Genomic DNA, 14,595 nt, shown 5'->3' with positions numbered 1-14,595 from the left:
GACGCCATGGTATTGCTTTTGGTGGTGATTGTAATGAATTCCTTCCTTAGCCCCCAAGTGCACCATAATCATCAGGAAAAGATTTGATTGGCATAAGCTGCAAAAACTCTTGCAGTGTGGCCTTCTTAGTATTTGTTTGGGTCATTGCATGGTGTGATGAACTTGGGATATCCCTTTGTCGCAATTTTGACAATTTGGCATGATACGGTGATAGCATGGCTTCTTCTCTGTGCTTCTGGCAATGGCTCTTCCAACGATGGTGTTTGGATTTCTACGACAAGCTTGGCTTTGTTCTTCTTCCAGCCACTCTTTCGGCGGCTCTTCCAGTGGTTTTTGAATTTCTATGACATGGCTGCATGAGTTGACACATAGACTATAAGAGCTTGGCATGGGGAATCCGAGCTTGGCTTGTGGTGTGGGAGCTAAGTGCCCACAAGTTCAGCATCAGAGAGAGATTTGTCTGATGGGTATAGGAACATAGGGTTCCATGTTCCTTGAGGCTTGAGGTGTAGAGAAATGTACTCATCGTTTTGGGAAGAACAAAGTGCTTGACAGATATATAATTTCTGCATGACCAAAGGAGATGGTGGTTAAAATAATATATGTGTTGCAGCTTGCAAATGAATATAATTAATATTTGTCGATTTTAAATGGATGTCATCCAACGTCATTAAACAACGAATGAATCACACATCAATATTAAAACCAATATAGGTAGCTTTCAGTAATATGCAAGCATGGGATGCTTTGGCAATAATTAAAGCATGTGGTGATGCTCGTGCTTTTGGTAGTGTGTAAATGCCTAGCGTTTGTATTCCTATCAAAGCTGAATAGTCCAACTTCACTATGTTGGTATTGGCCTAAAACATGATATATATATATATAAGGAAGGAAATTTATCAGTACATGTTTACATTTGAATAGATGACATGCTCGTGTTGTTTTTGCAAGTATAAATGTAATGGCATATGGCATGATAGTATATATTTTATTGTGAAATCTAAAAAGGTAGGAAAAAAGGGTTTTTCTAATCTTTTTTGTTGGCCTCCAACAGAGGGCATGTGGATTGTGGAACCGACATTGGCATAGAGAGTCGGGGCATCCTGTGGGCAGTTCCAAAGATGGAGATGATGCAAGCAGTGTTCTAGAGAGGACTTGTTCAATTTTGAGTTGAAGAGCATGTGTAGTTTTGTGCAAGATATGGAGCTTTTCTTTTTGTGCTTCAAGATACTTATAGCATATTTTGGCTTCTTCAACTACTAGAACATCTTAGTCAGAAAACTGAAAAAGAAGTTCAATTCTCTTTGTTAGATGCTTGGCTTGTGTCTGGCTTTTTCTTTTTCTTTTTTTTTTTGAAAAAAAATTGCTTGGCACGAATTCCCCAAGTATTTTGGGGTTTGCATGTGTAGTTTGCTCAATGGCATGAATGATGGATTTGCCAAAGCCCCCGGTCCTCTTACAAGATCTTGTTTTGCTGGAGAATGGAGATCTAAGACACAAACAAAGGGCGCATGTGAGTAATCTATATTATGTTTGTTCTGCAAAGTAGATAGCTAACAAAAGAAAAAAAAAAAAAAAAAAAAAGAGGAAATGTTCTTATCTCTTTATTTTCTCTGGTTTATTGCTTATGGTCTTCGTCTTCGGAGGTATTGGTGAAATAGCGGCCTAATCCTCCGCAAAGTCGCCACTTTATGTAGGGGCTTTTTCGTTCCGGCATCTACTGCGGGCCTGGGCAGCTATAAAGAGCCAAATGTGTGAAACTACCCCTTGTGTCTGAGTTCAAGAATCAGACCCCAAGAATGCTTCGAAAGGGTAGCTGAGCCTTAAGAAGCACCTTGGTTACCTTCACCGACAAAACTAACAGTCGCTTACAGATAAATTCTTAGCTTGGCGTGAGAATCTTGTCGCGTGGGAGCAAAGCAATCATGAATTTAGCATTAAAGAGAGAGAGGGTTGTGAGTTCCTATGAGAAACAGGGGTTCTAAGGAAAGGGGGAAGGGATTCTAAGAAGGTTTGTTGAAGAGAGAGAGAGAGAGAGAGAGAGATGGGGGGTATAATGGGTGTGTTGAGTAGTTTCCGGCAGGTTGACGAAAACTCTGCCAAGCTCTAGAACGATTTACCATAAGAGAAAATGGGAAGAGATAGAGTAATGGGGCTCATGCAGAGCTTCAGGGATGAGAGATAATGCTTGCTCTCCATATGTGGGTTGTTGGTTGATGGGTAGGAAATGCCTCTTTTCGCTGGAAGCCCCTTCTTCCCAAGAAACCCTAATGGGTTCTCTCCAATTTTGCCAAGTCTTCCCTTTCATTTCTCTTCTCTCTCTTCGATTCATCCTATTTTGTGAAATCCTCCTCTGTCCAAACACACAAAGATAAGATTTTTGGGAGCTCTAAGGCCTTCCTGCAGTTGTTTCAGTGGTAAGCTCCTATCTTTGGCTACCATCTCTCCTTCTTTCCTCCATTAGTTCATGCAAGAGCTGGTGGGAGAAATGAGTGGGTAATGGCGCTGGTCTGAAGGGTGTTTTGCTCAAGTATCCTTTAGTTTTTTGGATGGCTTGTGTTGGGATTTGTCTTTGGCCATGTGCTGGAGGCTCGCAGCAGCTTACATACATGTACATTTTGGCTTTTATCGTGGCCTTTGTTTCCAGCTAGGTGTTGGAGATTTGCAGATATTTTCTTTGGTTACTTGGGCCTTCCTAAAGTGGTGGATAAAGGAATAGGCTAATTTGATAGGCTATTTTATTGAGATGATGAGCTAATTTTTCCTAAAGTATTGGCCTATCTCTTCTAGAGTATTGGGCTTTTTTCTCTCTTTTATGCTTACCCATATATTTGGGCTCAAGAAATGGGCTTGAGTTTTGGGCCTCCCAAGTAGCCCAAAACTTCCATTTCTCGGCTCATTAATGGGCCTCATGAAAGCTCGTTACCATCCATACCACAACCCACTCAGCGAGCCATGAGCATTTGCATGGCTTGGGCCCACTTGAGCTTGTTGCGTGGCTAGGTGTAAAATAATGATTTTCTGCTTGGCATGGCATGTCGATTGGCGTGCTCGAATTTTATCGCCTTTGGAAAGGGATATGATGCTTGATGGGATAATTAGCATGGGCTCGTAGAGCCAGTGCATTTTATAGGCTCATCTCAATTCTTAGCATGACAAATTATTTATTTGGCATGGCACGTGAACTGTGGCTCGTGCGAGTGTGTATGACAAACTTTTGTGTGCTCCAAATCAGGTCTTTTCTTAATAAGGTGTCGCATTGGGCCGGGAATTTATTTGGGCCCAACCCTGGATTTTGGGCCTCAACACCTCCTCCCTGGATTATCATCAAACCAGCAACCAATCGTTTCAACCTCAATTCCACACCAGCAGATATGCACCATACCATCCTCCGTAGTAAAAGTGGTCGGAATTGATTCGGTAAAAGCTGCAGGTATGTTCCTATGCATCCTATCTTCAACTGCAATTTCTTGTCTTGTTCATAAAATTGATGAACATAAGTTGAGAAGGTTAGAATGCCTGCAAATGGGGTTGGGTTATGTCATAAACAGTGGGTTCTGTCAAAAAGGGGTGGGTTTTGGCACCAAATGAAACAGAAAGTTTACGAAAAGGAGGGAAAGGGGTTTGAGGATTAGAAGGATGAGATTACCCTCAACAGTAGCCGCATGTGCCATTCACGTGGTGTTTTTGACAGGCATTTGGATGGTGTAAAACCAGGCCCCAAGCTCTAAAAGCCTATAGAGGGGGGGTGAAGTAGGCGAGAAGAAAAAGACTACCCTTTTTAAATTAAACTTCAAAAGCACACAAGCACAAACACTAACAATTTCGTGGTTAATAAATTAAAACTAGTAACAATAGAATGTAAATAACACACGATAATTGTTGACCCAAAAAACCCAACAGGGTGAAAAACTGGGGGCACCAAGCCAAGAGTGATCCAATCTACTCAATTAAGAAATACAAGAAAAACAAAAGAAGACTTAGCTCATCTATCACCTATAGGCAGCTACAATCCAACCTTTCAACAAGCACCTTTTATTTATCTCTTAGCAGCAAATCCTCTCAAGAGCACCAAGCTCAAGTTGCATGTAGTTTGATGTATGAAGTGAGTCATGGTTTCAAAGATTCATCTATCTCAATCACAAAGTATGATTGAGCTAGACAAATGAAACCTAATTGTTGTGATGATTAAACTAGAAGTAATGAACTTGAAGCATATAGTTTAACTCAAAATAACAACAATGAAACAATGAAACTTCAGCCGAAATCAACGTGATTTAATTTGGAGTTTTTCAATGAATTATGCAATCATAACCATGCTCTCAATTAAATCACAATGGCTAAAGTAATAAAAATTGTTTTTGAATGCTCAATAGCAAATTAGAATTGTTTTTCAAAAACTATAAACATGACTGCATAAGATTTTAGGTGTATGTGCAGTTTCTGTTTTTTTCCATCAAGAATGAATGGTCTGCTTCATATTTCAAAGGAAAGTGCAGCACCTATTTTCATACCTAGTCAAGTTTGATCAGAGACAAGTTTTGTTTAAATAGACTTTGATAAAATCAGGTTTCAAAGAGGAAAGATTAAATACTCTGATCAAGAGAATAAAAAAAGAAGGAATATGCAATCTGCATATCCATCCGTTGAGAGTATGGAGCAACATATTATAAAATAATATTGTGTGCTCAAGATGAAACAACCATTTGAAATAAAGAACCATGAACCACAATGAATGAATATAAGCAACCCATGCTTTTGTCAGATTTTAGGAAGGGAAGAATAAAGAAAGAAGAAGATTTGTCAGAAAAGCATGTTCAAAATATGTTGACATTGAAAATTGATTATTTTGAAAACAAGTCTCATGGAAAACAATATATTATAAAAATAATATATTATGTTTCCCAATCTTCACACACACCCGTTGGGCTAAGGAGCCAACATTCAAAAAGGAATGAAGAAAGAATGAATAAAGGAATCTGCCAACAACTTGAAAATACTGACGCAACATGGATTAATACTTTCATAGAAAGTATTAATACAAAAGACAGACTGGAGAAATATGTTGCAGCATGCAAGCATGTACGTTGGATCAATCCAAGTGAATATGAATTAATCCATGTGAACAATGCAAATGTTTTACCTTTTGACCTGCAACGAGGAGACTTGGAAGCCCTTCAACCCTCACTGATTCTAACCTAGAATCTAATTAATATTACAAGGGTTTTGTTGGTTTAAGAGAAGAGCCAAAATACAATAAAGGTTCAAACAAGGGCGGAACCAGGAATTTTTCAACGGGTGGGCTAGCTAAAGTTATTAGCTTAAAATCTAATGATAATTTTTTTTTTTTGGTACTTACATTTTCTATAGTTTTTCTAGAAATAAAAGTATACATTAAATCATATAAATCATGCTAGTTATAAACACAAGAAGAAAAAACGAAAAGAAATTAGAGTCATATTATTCACGAAATGGTGAATATCATTTAGAAAAATGCTTCTCTTTTGGAGACAAATTAATATAAATTTTTTAAAATTAATGTTGGGACAGACTTTGACACCAAATACAAATGTAGAAGACCTCTGACTATGCCTATTGATATTGAAATTATATATATATTAGTTAAAATATTAGGCTATATGTATATTTAATTTGTTTTTTTCCCAAACCTTCCCTAGGCTACAGCCAAGGGCAGCTCTTGCCTTGGTTCTGCCCATGGGTTCAAATAAAAACCTTACAGATGGAATTGTGAAAACACTAACGGCAGGGGTGAAATTAGCGAATAAATTTAATACGAGGACTAAATTGGCTGAAAAATTAATTTAAGGGGATATTCGACAATTTATCCTTATATATGTGTAATATTATATATATATATAATATGTTTTCGTCCAATAGTAATTATATTATCTCCTTAGAGCATCCACAGTGGGGGGGTGTAAATTCGGGGGGTGTAAAGCCACTTTTACATTCCCTTTACACCTCTGGGGGGTGTAAATATGTTTTTTGCTCCAGTGGGGGGGTGTAAATTCGGGGGTGTAGCCGTGGGTCCCAGCCTTTTATGTTGACTTTTCTTCATTTTTCTTCTCTTTTCTTGGGTGGGTTCCGCCTGCAAGGGATGTAAAAATGGATGTAAATATACATTTTATTTTACATCCCCAGGGGGTGATGTATATTTACATCCATTTACATCTCACCATTGGAGACGATTCCGGTGACTCGGGGTGTATATTTAACATACACCCCCATATACACCCCTCCACTGTGGATGCTCTTACCGAGAGAAGAAAAACTCTTCTCTCTCGGTTCTCTCCTCTATCCATCTATTCTTTCTCAAATTTGGAAGCACGAAGAACCACAAATATTCAGATATATAAATCTAAGAAGGTTTATGAAGAGAACTTAGAAACCGAACTCCATGGCACCACACCAAGAAGGTTTATAGGGCATAAAATTATAGCAATTTCTAGAAATTGAGGAACCAAAAGAACTCTTTCAATTGATCCAAAGCTAATAGTTAACAGTTTGTTGACTTAATGACAGAGACAGTGGAGAAATACTCAAAACATGTGGTAGTTGCCCTCGAAATCTAAAATTAATTGGCAATAAAGGAAGTAGCCTCTAACGCTTTATAGATCCATGCAAGGTCCTTTAAATTTTGGGAAATAGCCTTATATGCCACCCATTTCATAATTTTAACTAAAAATACCACCCTTCCCAATTTTTGTACAACTATTACCTATAAATATAAAATTATTGTCCACTTATTGCTGATTTTTCACAAGTTCAGAAATTTTGTTCTCTCTTAGGTCACTCAGCTCTCTCTCTCTCTCTCTCTCTCTCTCTCTCTCTCTCTCTCTCTCTCGCACAGCTCTCTTTCTCTTTGGTTTCTGTCTAACGCAGCTCTCTGTGTCTCTCTTGGCTCTCTCTCTCTCTAGTGCAACTCTCTGTCTCTCTCTTTGCTCTCTTTCTCATAGCGCAGCTCTTTCTCTCTTTCTCATAGCGTAGCTCTTTCTCTCTCTAGCTTCGTTATGTCTCTTTCTCCCCCCCATTCGGTCTCTTGCTCTCTGTTTGGAATCACGAACCCCTCCCTTTAGGTATGTCTTCTGAATAGCTACTTGCAACCTTGAAGCTCTAGTGGATTGCCGACCTAGAAAAGGTAGTGTTGATGGTTATTTTCTTAATATCAGTGGGATTATGTGAAATGGGTTATATTTTGATTGTTTGGGTTTGTGTTAAATTCGTTTTGGCTTTAATTGCTTTGGGTTAGGTTTTGTTGAATATTCATGCTCATTCATTTGGGTTTGTACCAATTGCACTTAGATTGGTCTGGATATGTGAATCTTGAAACTTGGGATTTTCCATTTGATGTAGTAGATCTGTACACTGTGATTCTGATGTGTTACTGGTGTACTGCTGTTGTGTTCCTCTTATTTAACTGTCGTATTGCTGTTATGTTGCTATTATATTGCTACTATATTGCTGTTATATTGTTGTTATATTGCTATTGTATTGTATGGTTATTGTGGTTATTTGTTCTATTTCTAAGTTGATTCAATTCTCTTATGAAAATTTATTTCAAGTCTTATACATAGTTTTTGCTCTAATTTTTCGTTTTGAATTCTTCGTTAAAGTTTATTTATTTATTCATTTAAAATTTTGGAATTGATGTGATATCTGGTCTGGGCTTGAGATTACCCTGATTTATTGTTCTTTATTGTGATTGTGATTTTAGCTAAGGATTGGGAGATGTGTTTTTGTTTTGGGTCATTTGATATGGTTTTGAGATTGGTTTCATATCTATGATTTTGGTTAGTGTTAAAGTAAATAAATGGGTATTTCATTCCTGTGGTTTTTGTGGAGGTACACCATTGTATCATGCTTATTTTCTCTTCTGATGATATGGTTCTATAATGTATTTGTTTGGTCAAGCTGGTTTGATAAGTGCATGAGCTGTGCTGAAAAGTGGCAAAAAAACTAAATGCAGAGCAATAGACTCCTTAAATACACAATTTTGCAGAGCAAAAGGTGCTTTTTGGTGTAAAAAATGCTCGTTTGAATACAACAGTGGGGTAATAGGCTCTTTGAATACAATGATATAATAATAGGCTATTGATTAGTGCTGAGTTTGTTTTCTTTTCTTTTCTTTTCTTTTTAAAAATATGTGAGCTTAATTATGAATTTGAATGCAATATTTTTGAACAATTGATTTATAATAGAAAAACGACATGCATACATTCTGAACAACGACTCTTTGGTCATAGGATATTGGTATTGCTAGTAGCTAGTTATTAGTATTTGTGTCCAAGAAGACCCCATTGTGAGCACAACTTTGACAGAGTGGTTATAGAGATAAGAGGTGCTAAGAAATTTGGTTACAACTTGTGAAACAGGTTGGTGATACGAAAGGAAGTATTGAGGAACTTTACGTTACCGTGACTGAGTTGCAAAGTGCGCTTACTGGTTTGGTGAGTTCTGCTTGAACATGTATTGGTGTAGGCCAAATTTGGTATTTTTGGGCATTCCTAGAGTTTTACATTACATGCGCTCTCTCAGTTTTTTACTTTCCCCTTATGTACTAATTTTCCTTTACATCACTCTCTCTGAGACAAATTTTTCTTTGAATTTGTAGCAACTTATCTTACTTTTCCCTTTTGCAGGATTACAAGCTAGGTTCCATTTCAGAAAAGCAGGTAAAACAGCTTTATTTTTGTTCGAATAGAGAAGCCATAATTAATTGATGAGAAAGTGTAGTATTTATTAGAAGCCATACATTACATTGCATATAACTCTGTTCTTTCACCAGTCTCTAACACTTTTGTAAGTAAGATATGTTTTTGCTTTGGAGTACTTGCAGTGGCTGTTGCATTTATTTCAATACACACATCACTTTATTTATCTGCTTAAGGTTGTACTAATGGAAATGCCTCGTGCAGGATTTGCCTATTTGCCTAATTGACCAACTCATTCAAATTGACCAATATGGTTATTGTCTTATTTCTTATTTCAGCAATCTCAATTCGTTTCCATTTTTCCATTATTCATATTTTCCTATTTTCCATGTGTCATCCAATTATCCAATTTTTCATTATTTGTGCCTATTTTTTCCTATTTCCTATTTTCCTATTTTGCAAATTCCCAAGTTTCCTTTTGTTCTATTTCCAGTTTTCCAAATTTTCAATTTTCCTATTTTCCCATTATGTAATGAAAAAAAGTTGCCTACTTTGTCTAATTGAGAAAGTAATTAAAATTGTCCAATATGGTAATTGTCTTATTTCCCATTTCCACAATTTCAATTCGTTTCCAATTTTCCTATTTTCCATGTGTCCCTGTTTCCTATTTCCATTTATCCAATTTTCAGTTTTTGTCTAATTATCCAATTTTTCTATTATCCGATTTTCTTTTTTCCAATTGGCCTATTTTCTAAGTTTCCTTTTTTTCCTATTTCCAATTTTCCAATTTTCCAATTTGCTAACTTTCCTTTTGTTCTATTTCCAATTTTGCTATTTTCCAAGTTGCCTTATTTGCTATTTTTCAATTATCCAGTTATCCAATAGTCCAATTTTCCAATTATCCAATTTACGAATTTGCCTATTTACCAAGTGTCCTTTTTTCTTATTTCCTATTTCCTATTTCCAATTTTCCAATTTTCCTTTTTTCCAATTTTCATGTTTTCAGAGTTTCCTTTTTTTCCTTTTTCCTATTTTCCTATTTTCCAAGTTTCCTTTTGTTCAATTTCCTATTTTACAATTTTCCAAGTTGCTTTATTTTCCAATTACCCAATTTTCCAATTTCCTATTTTCCTATTTTCCAAGTGTCCTTTTTTCCTTTTTCCAATTTTCCAAGTGTCCTTTTATCCTATTTCCTAGTTTCCTCTTTCCAATTTTCCTTTTTTCTTATTTCCAATTTTTCAATTTTCCAAATTTCCAAATTTCCAAGTTTCCATTTTTTCGTATTTCCGATTTTCCAATTTTCCTTTTGTTCTATTTCCAATTTTCCAATTTTCCAAGTTTCCAAGTTTCCTTATTTCCCATTTTCCAAGTTTGCACTTTTGCTATTTTGCTATTTTCCAATTTTCTTTTCTAAAATTCGCAATAAATGCTTAGTTACATAGTCCTATTTTGGGTTGAAATCCACAATTTCCAATTTCCCATTAAGGTTTGCTTTTTTTCGTTTGTAAGCCAATTTTATTGTTGTTAATGTAATGCTCTACTGCTGTAAATTACAGCCAAGGAGTTAATGGTGTAGTTTGCAATCCCATCAATTGAATTCACCAACTAAATACCCAATATACTTCATATCAGTCCCTACATATAACTGAACCTTCCTATATATAACTGCAACATAGGCAGCTTCTTAATGGGAAAGGTAATTAGTCTTACTCAAAGGCAAACATTCTCCACTAAAGCTAACCATATTGTCGTTTACAACTGGAGACTGAATGTACGTTTATTTGTTTTATTGCAGTTGGCAGCTGTGAATTGTCCCCAGCAATACTTCAAGATGTCGGATGCACGCCCTCCAAACGAGTATGTCAGTTACTCGGGTGACCAACCGTGGCATGTGCCATTCCCATCTCCACCTTTGACTCCCAATCATGATCCCACTTCATCTGGAAGTGAGGCTGAGAGCAATGATCCGCTTGAGAAAATCTATGTCGTCAAGCACGACCTCCAACATTTGTCTAAGGCAACAGATTGGTGGGAGAGTAAATGTGATATTCATGGCCAAGTTATGGGAAACTTGGCCAACAAGTTGAACAAAGCATATGCTGGAGAAGTGAAGCAAACTCTAAAAGCAAAAAGTCGGAGCAAAGAGTTAGAGTCCTTGAAGTTGAAATTGGAAGAGAGAAAGAAAGATGCCGTCGAAAAATTCACAAAATCTGAAGAATATGACCATGAAATGGTTGAATGTTTCAACAACGGCTTCAAAATGTTCCGAGATTATGCTTCGGTCATCTCACCAGACTACAATTGGAGTGAAATTGATGTAGCTGGTGTTTGGGAGGTGCTGAATATGGGTGCTGAGGGAATGGCTCATCATAGCCTTGTGCATTCAGCGAGGAGAAAGGACAAAGACATGGATCTTTTGATGGACCTATAGTAAGGGTGAGTGCTGCTTCAGTTCATCTCACCCGAGTACATGGATCTTTTGTTGCCTTCGTTTTCCCTTCGCGGGATAGTATTGTTAAGGTTCGGTGGCGATTTGTTTTGCATGTGTAAAATATAGTCTGTAATGGATGTGTGTGTATTGTATGTAGATTCACTTAATATTGCTGTTGTATTGTATGTATATTGCTTAATATTGCCTTTGTATTGTATAGATAGTGTATGCATATTGCCACCCTATTGGATGTATATTGTAATACTATTGCTATCATATTATCCTTATATTGCTCTAATATTGCCTCTATAGTGCAAGTATATTGTCCTAATATTGCTATTATATCGTATGTCAATGACATTTGGTCTAATAACAGTCTCCACTTCGTTCAAAGTAATCCTGAATTCAAATATCACGGACACCACAATTGTTATCCATCCTTATATTACCATGAATTGATGTTGACCTTTCAAATGATAGTTGGAGTTGCACATCGATTCATATTCAAAAGGAAAGTAATTCTCTCCCTCAATGAATCGTCGTTCAAAAAAAGGCAACTATCAAATATTGGGTACAAAAATGCAATATCTACGGTAAATTAATTGGGCACAAACCACATATTACAAAACCAGGATGATTTTAGGCATGCTTGAAAAGAGAAGGGCCAAATACAACAAAAAAGAAAATCCATTCAAGCTTGTACAATGGAACGCACAATAACCCTTTTACATGTCCTTCCAACACTAGTGTGAAGTATCATCGGATGGTACCGTAGAACTGTAGGTCCATGCGGAATTTTAAAGAAGAAAACTTATTCGGAATCTTTCATATTTGTAACCACTTTGCTTGTTCTCGGAGGAAGAAACAAAAATAATAATAATAATAAACTGTGTGATTTCAATTATTTCAAAAGATTGATGTCAATACTGTTTGTTTGACATTATAAGGGCATCTCTCACACAATTAAGCCCATAAAATAAACTAAACATGCTATAAGCTCCACAGTAATATTTACTTCATCTCCATAATCAGAATATTGGGGGAAAAAAACCACGGAGAAATACATGAAATGAAAAACAACTCGGCAGTGACTGTGAGACTGTGTACATAAAACTTGGAACAACCACACCAATTAAAGCTAAGCCATCTCATACGTATGCCTACATAAAATAACAGTGTATGGTCATCTTCTTTAGAATATTGCAATCAACACTTGGTTGAGACCGACCTGCAAAAAAAACTGGGTTAAGTACAGAGATAGAGTTTATGAATGGCAATTCCAGAATTAAGACCTATGTTAATTTGTAACTGCCATCGAGTCAGTTCATAGTGCCAAATGCAGCTATCTGGCACACAGATATGACAAGGCAAAAGAAAAAAAGCAAAGTAAAAAAGAAAAAAGAGGCATGACATAAATGGGAACCTCAGCAAAAAGCATCAGATATGCATACAAGCAGATTGACTCCATTACAATGTTCAAGAATGATGTAAATACTAGATAAAAGAGTTCTTATTCAAACCTCAGCAGGTTTCTCAGTTTCATTCCTGGACCTTCAATATCATCTTGCACAATAGCATCAGTTCACTTCGTCAAAGTTCCAGACAAAGACTCCGCAATTTCTTTTAGACCCTACAAGAAAGTGGCATGACTTAAATTTATTTTTTGGATACACGCGAGAGTCTACACTACTCTAAATTTATCCAATCTATGGGGAGGGGAACTCGAACTTGGGTGCAAGGGGTGGGATACAAGCGAGATTCTAAACTACTCCAAACTAATCTAATCTATGGGGAGGGGTACTCGAACTTGGGTGCAAGGGGATGGGCTCCCTGCCTTGGCCAACTACCCTAACCCACGTTTGCAATTAAATAGCAAATATTAAGGATTTAACTATCAAGATTCCAGTTGCTGAAATAATAGTATCTGAAACCCTAAATTAAAAAACACATATTGCAAATGAGATAGCTCCGAATGGAATTACACCCTGAGAGAAATCATTATTAAAGACAAACAAACCTTCATACACAACATGGCCCAACCCACCCCCATATAAATCTAAGATATTTTGTAGGGCATGGGAAAGAAATCACAGGCATATGATTCTCAGTAGCCTTAAGCCTCCTGCTTGCATCTTGGAAAGAAAAAACTAATTGGGAGTAGCTCTAAAGGAATCCCTATTTGACCTCTTTCCCTACCCCCATTCTCATGGTGTAAAGGGAATGCAAACCTAAAGGGAAACAAAGGGAATGCAAACCTAAAGCATAACGCTCCATCAATGCTTTACTAATTTTAGCATCTAATCGCAGTGTAATCTATAGGTTATTTTCTTTCTTTGTTGTGAAAAACAATGGGCACAGATGCTTTACATGAGTCCATAATAATTAATAAATGCGAAGACCTCTGTTCAATATTTTCAACCAGGATAAAGTCAGCAACCAGAAGAAAAAGATTCTTAGAAACAAACCATCAGACTCTGAGTTTCTGAATATGTCACTAAACGACCACGTGGATTCCCAGTAAGTTTAAGTTTCGTCTGCAAGTAGAAAAATTAATTAGAGCAGTGATCATATATACCAAAAAACACTACATACGAGACTATACTGAGGGCCTCAGTAAAAGGTAAAGAACAGAGTGAGATTAAATGATGGCAGGGGCTTATCTTTCACTACGACATGATCTTATTACTTACAGGTAACTTTGATACAATGAACATAATCTTTTCATTTTTCAGAATATAAAAATATTATGAAAGTTGAAGAGTCAATAACACATTTAAATCCATACACTGACAGGTACAAACCTGCTGAGGCATTTCAACTTGTTTTCCCTCAACAAAGTTGACGAGGTAGAAAAGACCAAGATTTGAAACATCCTGCACGAGGCATTTCCATCAGTACAACCTTAAGAAGATAAATAAAGTGATGTGTGTATCGAAATAAATGCAACAGCCACTGCAAGTACTCCAAAGCAAAGACATATCTTACTTACAAAAGTGTTAGAGACTGGTGAAAGAACAGAGTTATATGCAGTGTAATGTATGGCTTCTAATAAATACTACACTTTTTCATCAATTAATTATGGCTTCTCTATTCGAACAAAAATAAAGCTGTTTTACCTGCTTTTCTGAAATGGAACCTAGCTTGTAATCCTGCAAAAGGGAAAAGTAAGATAAGTTGCTACAAATTCAAAGAAAAATTTGCCTCAGAGAGAGTGATGTAAAGGAAAATTAGTACATAAGGGGAAAGTAAAAAATTTAGAGAGCGCATGTAATGTAAAACTCTAGGAATTCCCAAAAATACCAAATTTGGCCTACACCAATACATATTGAAGCAGAACTCACCAAATCAGTAAGCGCACTTTGCAACTCAGTCACGGTAACGTAAAGTTCCTCAATACTTCCTTTCGTATCACCAACCTGTTTCACAAGTTGTAACCAAATTTCTTAGCACCTCTTATCTCTATACCCACTCTGTCAAAGTTGTGCTCACAAT

The 14,595-nt window shown here is 36.6% G+C and overlaps 1 protein-coding gene and 1 long non-coding RNA gene across 2 annotated transcripts; one reads left to right on the top strand and one right to left on the bottom strand.

Moving 5' to 3' along the window:
• Nucleotides 1-10,343: 10,343 nt before the first annotated feature.
• Nucleotides 10,344-11,103, top strand: LOC148295673 (uncharacterized). Its single transcript, XM_088250044.1, has one exon. It carries the CDS (start codon nt 10,360-10,362, stop codon nt 11,101-11,103), a length of 744 nt encoding a protein of 247 aa, XP_088106170.1. The 5' UTR covers nt 10,344-10,359.
• Nucleotides 11,104-12,621: 1,518 nt separating this feature from the next.
• LOC148295672 (uncharacterized) lies at nt 12,622-14,253 on the bottom strand. The gene is made up of 4 exons (XR_015834443.1): nt 14,220-14,253; nt 13,905-13,976; nt 13,569-13,637; nt 12,622-12,733 (listed from the first exon to the last, which is right to left on the bottom strand). It is a non-coding gene; the product is annotated as an uncharacterized LOC148295672 (long non-coding RNA).
• Nucleotides 14,254-14,595: the final 342 nt, after the last annotated feature.

The sequence above is a fragment of the Prunus avium genome, chromosome 3 (genome assembly GCF_965620075.1).
Source record: "Prunus avium chromosome 3, drPruAviu1.hap1.1, whole genome shotgun sequence".
In the NCBI taxonomy this organism is placed as follows: domain Eukaryota; kingdom Viridiplantae; phylum Streptophyta; class Magnoliopsida; order Rosales; family Rosaceae; genus Prunus; species Prunus avium.
The sequence above is the reverse complement of the archived record's forward strand: the minus strand, read 5'-3'. Positions and strand labels throughout refer to the sequence as shown.